We start from the raw sequence: 12,808 nt of genomic DNA, 5'->3' as shown, positions 1-12,808 counted from the left end.
ACAAGACCATGTATTTTTCTCTATTAGGCTCAAAATCATCAAAAATGTATCTACTTTGCTTTTGAGAAACAAAAAGGGAAATGGAAAAGGGTAAAAACTTGCTATATGCAAAAGTATCCAGACACTATTAGGACAATCTACCTGATCCAAAGTGCTTAAATATTAATATCACACCACTCTTCCCCCAAAAAATGTAAACATACAATATATGTCTATGACATGTAAATAGTATTTAAGGCTTATGAAACAACTCTGTTAGACCACTGTGATTAGCATTAATGCCTTTAACATAAACAGCATTGAAACATCTTCCACTACCGGTCTTTCAGAGGCAGATGATGCTAGAATACAAGACTATAAGCTTTGTATATGATTCAGCTTAAATGGGAAACAATAAATTGTGTTTTTTCCTTTTGGTTCTTAAATACATGTATACTCCAGTAAAAGGCAAGTGACTTACAGATACTGACATAATATTTATTGAAAGTCTATTTGAAAAGTTATTAGACTTAATTTTGTGTGTGTGTGTGTTTAATATTTTAAAATCATGCAAAGTAAGTTTATTTTTTTATTATTAATATTTGGCTTTATTAAGTTAAATATGCAAGAAGACATCAAACCAGGAAATTTGAGGTGGTGCAAAGAACTGGCTTCTAAATGCAGTAAAATAAATATTAGTACTGGCACAGCAATGACTGGCAGTTCTTAAACTAGAATAAGTAAGAGAATATGTATACATGTTACATTTTATGGACCACCTGTCAGCTTCACAACCAGATCTACTGTACGCTGGCCATTATAATTTACAAGAAATCATTTTTATCTGACTAGACATTTTGATAAGATAAATGAATTGTTTACAGAATTTTGTAAACAATGAAAGCAGAGCATAAACCCCGAAGAACAGCAAAATATCATATCTTTGGATTTCATTCATTTTCATAGTTACCAAAAGGAAATGGGATAAAGGAAATATAATTAATCTGTGAAGAAGTTCTCTTTGTAAGCAAGGGTCGCAAACAACAAAGAAACCTCCCTTGAACCTAAGATGGTATGTCCCAGTTAGTATGAGATCCAAATACCATAGGAATCCTGTAAAGTTGGAACTGGTGTCGATCCCACTTTGTAGACTGTGAATTGTGGGCATAGAAGATTTTTCTATTGTTGAAGGTTTTTTAGGAAATCTAGGCTAAGTTCAGACAGAATGCATTATCACCCACCTCATTAAAGTCCTCAGTTAAGATGTCCCCCTTCCTTGCACAATGAGGAGAGGTAAAGGTGTTGTAAATCTCTTGATTTACTGTTCACCAGGTAAGCTCACTGCACATCAGAGGAAAACCACACACCTTCATAAAACACAAATAAACTTCCTGAGCGCTTAATGGCTGAAAGAGGATGCAGCATACTCCATATTCCCTCTCACAGTATTTCATGTATCAGATATAATTTGCATTATTTTTCCCCCACTATTTGCTTTTGTTTTTTCCTCTCAGTTCTTGAGCTGGCATTTGAAAATGATCTTAAAAAACATAAACTTGAACTACAGACCATACAAAGGGTTAAATAAGCTGTGTAACCACAGAAGAACCTGGCAAACCTTTGCAGTTTTATATAACCAAGCAACATGAAACCTCCTTTCTATTCTTGGCTAGATTTCCTTTGCACACCCTGTTTAAAATGTTTATATAGAGAACACACAAACTCTAGTATCTCTGGGGGGTATTCACAAGGCTAATTTTAGGCAGAAGAAACCAGTCTCTTTCTAGATTCTCTCTAAAGCCATTGGAAAGACAGTGGCTCCAAAGGAGATATTCAGAAAATGATAATTAAGCTGGATTTGTAATTGCAAGTAGCAATCCAACAGAAAAAAAACAAAACAAAACAAAAACAACAAAACCATCACACAATGTTATTTTGAACCTTTAAGCTAGTAACTCACCTGCCTCTGTATCTGCCTGCTCTCAGCCCATTTTCAGCCTTACCCAGAGGACTTTCCCTGATCCTCCCAGTTTGCTCATGCTGCAAACAACTAGTGCTACCAACTCTCTGGCACAGCCTTGGTCCAAACTACTATGTGACATCAACCTCACTGGTAATTCACTGCTGAACCCAAACCCCAAATTATCTTGCAGGGCAAAAGGAAGCATATTTCTCTCCACCAATCACAGCAGTCAGCAAAACTACCCTGACGACCCTGATGTTTCTTTTAGAAATGTTCTCCTACACATCTTATCTCCTGCTTTCTCCTATATGTCATGACAGATGTGACTACACGTAACATGCAAGTCATGATTTGAAACCTCTTTACATCTTTCTTAATTAAGCTCTGTAATTAATTTACAGCACCACCTTCCCTAAGACCCCGTAGTCTCATAAAAAAAAAAAAAAAAAAAAAAAAAAAAAAAAAAAAAACACTTCTCCTTTATTTAGGAGTCACCACTATGTATTTTTGTTTTTATTTTTTAAACAGAGTACAGCAAATCTTATTTTGATCTTCTCCAACTAAACCAGGGTCAAATGACTCCAGCCATGGGCTACTGATATCCCAGCTAAAAAGCTAAAGAAAGTCTCCCTTTTTATGTTTTAGGACATATAAGAAGATCAGCACCTACCTGACCAGATACAGCATCATTTATTACAGGACTATTTACACCCAAAGGCACCCAGAGGTGCGCATTTTGGGATTCTACGATTAAGGGCTGGGAGCATTCAGGTGTCTTAGTGGCAACAGCCATTTCATGCTCAGTACCACATGGGAAATGTGCTACAATACTTCACTGCTCAAATCCAAAACACCTCAAACTTTTCAGACCACAAATAAGCAATGAAAGTGGTCTTACTTGCTTAAAGCATGAAAAGCATAACACTGAAATAAGCTGACATTACCCTCATTTCCATAAACCACTGCTACTACTGACTGACATTTTGCAATTTAAAGGATAGAGGAGTCAAATTTATACTGGCATTTCTACTGTCAGGCAAAAAAAGTATGAAGTATGCATAAACCTGCAGTTCTATCTATTGCTTGTCACTGTATCAATAGAAAGCAACTGCAAGTGTCACTTTCTCCTATCCATTTGCATTACACATGAGAGAAGACATGATGTTCCGTGTCTTCTGAAATGCTATTTTATATTCAGTGGTGAGCCATTACTATTTCAGTATATTATCCACTAGATAGTTTCTATCAGACAGCCTATCAGGTTAGAAGTGATCCTCAAAACAGTTGCCTAGTGCTCTGAGGAAAGCTAGGTTTTTACACACATATATATTTTTACACTAAACAAACTGCTTGAGCTTCTTCAGCAGAGATTCAACAATCAATGCATATTCTTGCATCTCTTAATCAGACAGTTACTAAAAAAGTGACTTCAAGGACTTCTTCCAAAAGAAAATTAATTCTTGAAGAAGGATATATTTTGTTATAAGTATAAGGTTTCTTCAAACCAAAATTGCATAAATGAAAAAGAAGGCTTATATTACTTTCTGAAAGCTTCAAAATATTTGATCAGCTCTGCATTGGAGATTATTTCATCTGTGACTGAATGTTACCTTCTTACTTTCAGGAACTGATTTTAAAAGTAATGCAACTTTTATCTAACAGTTCCAACAGTATACACTGTAGAATTTCTAACAGAAAATGTAACTTTGTAGAATTAAAATTAAAAAACAACAACACAAGCTTAAGGATGATCAAAAGGATTATCTATCAGATAAACCAGATCTGCCCTCATGTCTCAAATTGTACAGACAGATTTTACTCATGAAATTCTGTGGTCTCTTCATCTTAAATGAAAACCTAATAGATTGTCCTCTAAAGTATGACTTACTGTAAGGAGACCTTGCCACAGCAAACAGCAAAACATTTGCTAATAGTCTCTGAAGTACTCTAGCTAGTTAAAAAAAAAAAAAGTTCATTTGTCAAAGAAATCCAGTGATGTATTATTGGTTGCCTTCTCACTCTTAAATTCAAATGATACAGTATCTCCCATATCCCATATACCCAAATGCATTTTAGGGATTTTGTTACAAAAGGTGTTTGTGTAAAAACCTCAATTAGTGTTTTGAAGGAAACTTCGACACTGTAGTTATTTCATCTTTAACAGGACATGGAAGTTTATCTATACATCATATCTTGTTCTCAATCAAAAGGTTTCTTAAAAGGCAAACCCAGAGGTAAAAATACAAATTGAATTATTTAATTACATTTTTCTTTGAAGTAAGACATGAAAGAATGTATATTTTTTATTTATATTTAGTTCCTACTTTGATAAAATGATATTTTACAGCAAAAAGTATTCTGAAAGATTTTCAGGCAACCTTAACCTTAATTTACTCATTATTCTTCTGGGATGCAACAAAAAACATATGCTTAAACTCTAAGAAAAAAGAAAAAAAGTCTGTAATCTAAGTAGTTAATTACTCTAAAAATTTGATGTGGAAAAATAAGTGAAAACTTCTATGAAAATCAGTTCCTTGAATCTATTCAGTGTTTAGCATACTCTCTTAGAGCCTTTCTTTGTCCCATCCAGTTTTTTTTTTTTTTTTTTTTTTTTTCCCTCCAAAAATTTGTTATCAGTGGTATCATTGCTTCAAATTAAAGTCATTTTTCCATTCATGCTTCTTCATGTCTCAAAAGTTCATTCGGACACCATTTGACACTACTGCCATCTTCCTCATTAATTGTCAGATAAGACAGGAAAATTCAATTTTCATCTGTTACAGTTTAGGTTTAAGGCAGCAGTTTCATCCTAAAACACTCTAGCTGCTGTCAGATGCTCAGTTTCTTTAAGATGAAGAAGTGAACTGGCATACCTATACCCACTAATGACAGACAGCTTTTCTGAGATGAAATGGCAGCAGGTCAGTTCCTCCAAGCAGTGGAAAAGGTGGTGGCAGTAGCTCCACAAACAGTTTAATCATTATTCTGTTTCCAAAGGTGTTACATCTGATTGATACTCTACTATTTCATTTTAGATGGTGACAAAAAAAGTAAAACAAGCTCTGCTACTATTCTATTCGTTATCCAGACCCAGCAAATGTTTTGCCTAACTTGGACTGTCATCTCTGTTTCTAATTGCTGTATGAGCAACATTAAACAAATGTGGCATTTAGAATACTTTATATTAAAAAAAAAAAAAATCCTCACATGTTCCTCTCCCTCTCAATCTTAGGCACTAAAATATGTTTTGTTAAAAGCATGGAAAAAATATCCAATTAAAAACTAATCATTATTTGAGTTACTGATCCTACTGGCAGAGAAGTACTGTACTATCTATCATTCATATTTAAGAAATGCTAATCATCACCTTATGGAAGAAGTGTTTTACACTCAGCTCCCCTCCCCTCTCCAACCAAACGTCTATCAGATCTCTGCCCTGTGCAACACGCTCCAAGGTGACCCTGCTTGGTGAGGGGATTGGACTGGATGATCTCAAGAGGTCCCTTCCAACATCAACCATTCTGTGATTCCATGACTTGTTCTTATATGTCTCTAAAAAACAGCTTATTTACTCGTGTGAACTAAATTCCAGAGCAGCCAGAAGTACACTTAATTAGATGTTTTCCCTCCCCCTCTACCCTCCTTCCCTTTTTTTTTCTTAAATAGAAAACAACATTCTACAAATTATTGTTAATTCTTTGATAGGTACAAATCCAACATGAAACGGCCAACCATTCCTGACTCACTGCTTCTGCTAGAGAAAAACATTGAAAATTAACAAGGAACTGAAAAAGTAGCCAGAATGTTTTGCTGAGCCAGTCACCCGTGAGTCACTTTAACATTTGAAGATTAGTAAACCACATTTATATGGGGTGGAAAATCTTTTAGTAATCCAATAATATCATGCTCTGATAAATATTTCCATAGGATTAATCACCGTCATGTAAAAAATGCTACTAAGAATTCCCAACGCATTCAAGCTGGGCACTCTTCAGCACAGGAATCACAGGGGAAAGGCATCATCAAGACAGCACTTTACAAATTCATGGAAGAAAGAATAATCCAGGGCTACTTAAAACGTCTCCAATCCAGGAAATCTCCAAGTAATACATCAGAAATGGCAAAGAAAATTCTCTGAATTATCATTATAAACTTGTCTTATTTATATAGTCTGCTCTAGGCACTGTAGCAGAGATAATACGCTAACACAGACCTCTGGGCCTCAGCTAGTTTAGGTTTTCTTCTTATCTGCCAAATAAAATTGGTTTATATCAAGTTCCTACTTGACGTACTTGTAGCTACAGGTGACCTGGCATGCCTGACATGGTGGAGGATGATCACCTTGCTACTCTGCCACCCTCTTAGCTCAAGTAACATTTCTCTTTGAAATTCAGGCTGCTGCAAGCCCAGAAGCTCTAAATGTTTCCCCACAGTATCCCTGGTATTCATAACTGCACAATATTTTAAGACCAAGTCATGGTGCCCCACAAACATTTCTCATTTAAAAGATAACTTACAAGATAACCCTTTGACTAAACTGTTCTGTTCTGAAAACAAAATCTATGGGAATCAAATTTGGGCTTTTTTTGCCTGTCTTTGACCTGTGTAGTTTGTCAGTCTCTGGCATTTTTCCCCAAGTACTGAGTGACACACCACCAAACCAATTGTACCTTTTCAGGCCATGCTTTCCCTCCCTTTCACCTTTCCTCTTTCCCCAGCTCACAGTACCAATACTAACAGTAAAGGTTTATGCATGGAGGCACTGCTCATTTCTATTAGATATTTCAGTATTAGATTAGGCCTCCATCCCCCACAACAAATATTTTGTAAGTAGCTGGAAAAAAATCCTTGATGCTGCAGTTTCAAATGAACATTTCAGATTCCATAGAATATTTGGCATTAGATTAAATACAAACATGTCTATTTGTCTGTTTTACTGTTATTTATTTAAGAACAAAATGTGACCGTCATATGGCAATGTGATTAGCAATGTGCGCTAGTATTGTTATATGACTAGCAGTATGTGCTAGCAAATATGTGAATATAGCAATATAGCAAAATGTGACTTTTACATAGCAATATAACTAACCCAAAACATCGACTCAATGCCACAAACACTTGGTACACATGTATTATCACATCAGAAGAAAGCAACAAAAGCCAAAGAAAAAAGACTATTTAGAATGCAAGCTAGGGACTTTGCAGGAGCAGACACTTTAGCACTTATAATTGGTCAAACTTCAGCATTGCTTTTACCAAAAATTTGTTGATTTTCCTGATCATACAAATTATCAGTATAAGTAGCACCGTTTAATATTTAATAAGTAGCACCATTCTCTGAAGCACAGACCTTTCTGGCACAGTGCAATATTAACATGAGGAAAACATTAGTTCTCACCATAAAAAATATTATACTCCTACAAATTCTTCACTGTATGCCTTCATAAACTGCAGCCACATTAGTTTCTTCCATGTATTTGGAAGGCAGGAAAAAGCTGAAAAAACTGCAAGTCAGAAGTTTTCTCAGGGTAAATACATGGTTTTGACCAGGTTATTCATAAGGCACCTGAAATATCAATTCTGCATTTCCCACCCCTCATTATGCCTGTGTGATGACAGCCTTTTTTAATGAAGTCACTGAAGTATGATTTAATAATAGAGAATTAAACAATGATTGATGCATGAGAAACAACATAATCAAGGCCAAAAATATCTTAGTGATAGAAGATGCCACGAAATAGTTGGACCAAAGTAATATATAATCATGAAAAACATTAACACATACAATGAATATGTAAGGGTTTAAAACAAGTTTAGCGTATTTCTTATGATAAAAGTTGCAACTGAATTTAGAATAAATCAACTTTTATATGGCTTACATTCATTCCTATCATTGAACAGTAAACACCATTCACTTTTCACTGCCATTTTTGGAGTTTCCTTCATTTTTCCAATTGTATATTGCCTTTTTTTCCCCCCCCCAATTCCTGTATTCCTGTTTTTCTCATTTAACATGGACAGTAAAAAGTATTAAAACACACTTGATAGTGAATGTCAAATTAAAGTAACTTATTGAACAGGATGAACTAGTCTTGCTGATCCTTACTTGGATCTTTGGTCCTTGTTTTTTTAATTCTTCCTTCTTGGGGCACTCAATGACAGCAGAAGATAGGGAGTCAATGATTGTTCTTGAAAGAAAACAGAAGAGGTCAGAGTGAAAGTACTGTGCTTTCAGCTCTGGTGTTAGATATTCTGGCAGTACCAGTACCCAGAGAAAACACTTGATCTTCAGGAACAAAAGAATGCTGAAAGGATAGCAAAAGTTTCCAAAACAAACAGATGACTGCCCCATTAATTAATAGGAACGTCTTATGTGGCTACTGCCTATGAGGATTACCCCACTTAAAATACCAAGATTAACCACTAACTTTCAAGAGTTTTGCTTAAAGTGACTCCTAACTGATCTAAATTAAGTTTCCTTTACAACCTATTAATGCCAGCCACACAGTATGTGTAGTTTGGTACCCAGAGAGACAAGGCTGACTCGACTTGCCTGGAGACCCTTGAACCCACCCATCAGTCGCAGCATCTGGCAACTTTATCTGTGCTATATTTATATGTACATCAGTCCTAAACCTGATGCCAGTAGAGTTTCATTATACCGCATGATCAATCATAACTTAAGAGGTAGCACACCTCAGCTACTTGCAGATTAATTCTACCAGAAAGGAATTTCAGCTCAAAGGTTAAATAAACCATGAAATATTTATACGTCACTGCAACTACCTCAGACTACATAAACTCAGTCTCATCTGCCTGTTTATCTTCAAAATAGGCACACTGAAGTGTAAAATGAGAACAGAAGATCTGTAAGACCAAAATAAATTAAAAATCCAAAATGTAAATCATATTCTCCTTATTATTTCTTATATTTCACATACACTTTGGGGCCTTTCCCTCCCTCCCTCCTGTAATGACACTAATGTGAAAGTCAGGGGCAAGAACATTTTTTGTTGGCTTTTTTTGTTTGTTTGTTTTGAGACATTTATGACCTTCTTCTCTCTGCCACCACTCTCAAGTAAGAAAAACTCTGACATGAGATCAAAGAGAAAAGAAAACATCAAAATTCTCATACAAAAACATCTGTTTTACATTTTATTGCTTGACTGGATATCAGTTAATCAGAGGCCTGTCAGCCAACTCTCACCCTAATGATTTTGCTCCTGCAAGTAATTTCTATAGTGTTTAGGACTCTATTCATATCAAATGGACTTTATTATTGCATCAATAATTCAGCAGCTACCACAGCAATAGTAAAAAAATAAATAAATAAAGGAAGCACACAAGTAAATTCCAGTACCTCTCTCAACTACCCTGCCCTGTTTCCTTCCCTCCCATTGCAGAACATGATACAGATTTGTTGCTTTCCCACTGTCAGCATTTTACATACTCTTAGGGGACTGGTAGGAGGCAGAGAAGGTTAGATATCTTGAGGATCTTATACTTCTATTCAGAGTTTAGTTTCTGAGGAAAACAAATCTCTGTTGCTTTCATTAATAACTGTTTTGCAGAACTACTCCGCCTGAGCATGTCTAAGTGGCTAATAAATCAAGCAGAAGTTTATGGAAAGTCTTGGTTCTTTGGCCCTACATCAAGAACAGAGTAGCAGAGCTTCCTGGAAAATGTACCATAATTCTTGACCACAATTGCATAATCATCTTAAAACAATGACATTTAATGAATTATGTACATAATATGTTTAAAGTAACAGGCTACATTTTACACATAATTCAAGTGCTATGACAAGTGTCAACAGTTTGTAAACCATTAGATCTCAGTAGTGGACAAGGCATACAATGCATCAATGAATCTGGAGGGTTAGCGAGAAATATACAAACGAAGAAAAACAAAAACAAAACTAATGCGTGAATGTGCACTTCCTTCATGTACCTTACCATGCTTCATTTCAAAAGTGTACTCTAATTCTTTAATAGACTGCAGTAGGTACTGAGACTATAGTAATATTTTTGCAACACAGTTTACCCTGCACTGTTTGGTGACTAAAAGTTTTTTTTTTTTTTTTTTTTTCAGGAATAAGGAAATAATTTTGTTTATATTAGTGTAGCAAGAAGAGTGAAATTCTATTGACTCCATTTCTGTAAAGCCTCTCCTTCATCTGCTGCCATTGTGAGGTCAAGATTGAGAAGAATAAATTTGCTAAGTAACAGGGCTAAAGGATATTAGTGGTGGAAGCTTTTACTTTCTTCCACCAAGTAGCCATCCTTTAACAAAAGAGCTACAATTTTTCTTACTCTGCTGGCTCCAAAGCCCTCTACAAAGAGGGTTGCCTTTCCCCAGCCAATGCCCATCAACAACAACTGCTTGGCACTCAGCTGACTCTGCGTGCCCTTCAAGAGACTGGACCTGATGCTGTGCCCCTTCCAGTGGAGTAGCTGACCCTCCCACACAGCTTGCATCGTGCACACACTGCTCTATTTTCAGCCTTACTGAAAGGCTGCCAAGAATAGCCGGCTTCCCAAGTGAACCAGGATGCTGGGAATTGCACCATGACTCACAATTATGCAGAGAAAACACCATTCACATGCCACAGCAAGCAGGTCTCTGTACCAGGAGAGGTGAGATTCCTATCCTAACCCAAGAAAGTGAAATGCTTGTTCACATTAAGGCTTGCTAGCTCAAACACAATTGCATTTGGGAACAATCAGCAGCTGTGTGAGAGCAGGAATGATGGAAATGATAGAGAAACTATGAGGTTTTGGCAACAGAAAAAACATTCAGGAACAACTGCGTGTCTGTCTGCACCTTTTAAAAGTTTAAACAAGAATATCAAATACAACTAAATTCAAAGACAAAACTCTCTTTGTGCACACTGCTTACTATATGTATTATTTCATATTAAATGAATTTTCTTTCCTTAACAGAGGTATTTTGTCAATTAATGGTAACGTATCAGGGACTGATATTTCCCTGTTTCTACTTAATACAAATGAGTGTTTCCAGCTGCAGCTAACAGAGCTCACACACCACATCTCTCTGGCTGCTCATAATCAAAAACAAGAACCCCCAACAATCTTTTCTATTGCAAATTTACCAAGAGGCAACAGGCACAAACCTAGGGCACAGCTATGTGACTCCAGATAATACCAGTTCACCTGAGCTGTTTCTAAGCACTGAGAGTATAATATATCTATAGTGGAAAGTATTACAAACCCTTAACAACTTTTTCATCTATGCCCTTACACATATAGAGCTGGACAAGTTCTTTTGTTGCTAGATTCTAAGTGGTACTGAAATGACCTGGTCCCTTCCAATCACATTAAGTATAAAATCAATTAACACCTCCTCTTCTTTCACCTAGCATTTTCTCACAGTAAAAATTAATATTTATTCTGATTATTGTTAACCTTAGGCTGCTGATCTTTAGATACATTTCTGCATATTTCCCAGTGTCTATGACATGCAGAAACAGTCCCCTGAGGTACATGTCAAATTTCGTGGCTATTAGGCCATCATCCATTACATTCTAGGGCAATGAATGCCTTTGCCAGGAGACAAGTATTTCCTTACTATCTCCATTTCTCATGAAGAAACTCAAATATCCTAAGCCTGTGAATTTCTTGGACATATATACATAAAAATTAAAACACTTACTAACTAAGGCATCAGAAACCATGTGCAAAAAGCAGAAATATTTTAATTTTGTTATCAAGCACACAAAGTGAAGACAAAATTCCTACAACAAACTTTCAAATCACCTTTGATGGCCAAGTTCAGTTGCACCACTCTAGGACACCAAAGGAAGACTGGGTAAAGTGAGACATAAACAAATCAGTCTCCAGTCTGTTGATGTGCTAGACCTGATGTTTGACTGTTACTTTGCGGGGGAGAAGGGTGGAGGGGGGGAGAGTGGAATACAGGTCACAGGACACACCACAAGCAAATGACACAGTTACAACATCAAACCTTGAAAAGAAAAAAAGAAAAAACATTGATGGAATGTTTAATCCAGCAGCTAGGGTCCAGAGACCCTTCTGGATTTTTCTTAAGCGTGCTGATGGAACTGTACCTGTCACCACTTACATCCAATTGATCTAGGGGAAGTCAGAAGAATCAACCTCACTGGTTCATAGCTTTTGTGGGCAATGCCTGGGCATGGAATGACAACACTTGCTGGAACAAGACAGGTCAGAATTGAGATCTTCCTGGAGGAGTGAAAGGTTAACCTTGTGTGCCATTAGGTGAAACATCATCAACAGATAAGGCACAAAGTCATACCTATCCATATAAAGTCATACCTATCAATATAAACGAGTGCACTTTTAACAGAGAAATAGAGGACAGTAGGTTTTTGGTGCCCTCTCCCCTCCCCACCCTACCACCCTGTTTACTGAGCTCACTGTAGGTTTTGTGCGCACAAACTAAACTCTGTACAACCATAGCCTCCATTGACCCCATATCCCATGTCATAGATATAAGCTTCTAAATCTGCAGCATCCCTGGGCCAAAATAAATAAATTAGAGGGAGTGTGATGCAGTAAGTTTAAATCATTTGTCTCTAAATCACTTTCCACTATTATTAGCTTGTAAATGTCAAGCTTTGACCACCTGTCAGGGCTTTATTCTCTTAAAAGAATACAGAGCTTTAAACAGGAAAATTATTATTAAATAGATGTGAAATCTTGGATGTATTTTGCTTAGCATCCTTAACAATCTCACAAACTTCAAGATCTCTACCACCCCTCAGAAATGTTGATAGCTGTTATGTCATTGTCCCTTACATGGTCCTGAATAGGCTTATATGAAGCTGAAGGATTAAGAAAAAAATGTGCCTATTCTGCCTGATTT

At 36.4% G+C, this 12,808-nt stretch overlaps 1 protein-coding gene across 8 annotated transcripts in view; it reads right to left on the bottom strand.

The window, feature by feature from the left end:
- CHST9 (carbohydrate sulfotransferase 9) overlaps positions 1–12,808 on the bottom strand; it is a 95,290-nt gene that overhangs the window by 65,353 nt on the left and 17,129 nt on the right. For 3 of the 8 annotated variants that reach the window (XM_084511903.1, XM_084511906.1, XM_084511907.1), the window contains exon 3: positions 1,221–1,346. The exons of the other annotated variants lie outside the window; for them this stretch is intronic. In XM_084511903.1, coding sequence (XP_084368029.1) covers positions 1,221–1,225 — 5 coding nt within the window. In that variant the 5' untranslated portion in view covers positions 1,226–1,346. The remainder of the gene's footprint in view (positions 1–1,220; positions 1,347–12,808) is intronic. 8 annotated transcript variants of the gene reach the window in all.

This window comes from Aythya ferina, assembly GCF_964211825.1.
Source record: "Aythya ferina genome assembly, chromosome: 2".
Lineage (NCBI taxonomy): Eukaryota > Metazoa > Chordata > Aves > Anseriformes > Anatidae > Aythya > Aythya ferina.
The sequence above is the reverse complement of the archived record's forward strand: the minus strand, read 5'-3'. Positions and strand labels throughout refer to the sequence as shown.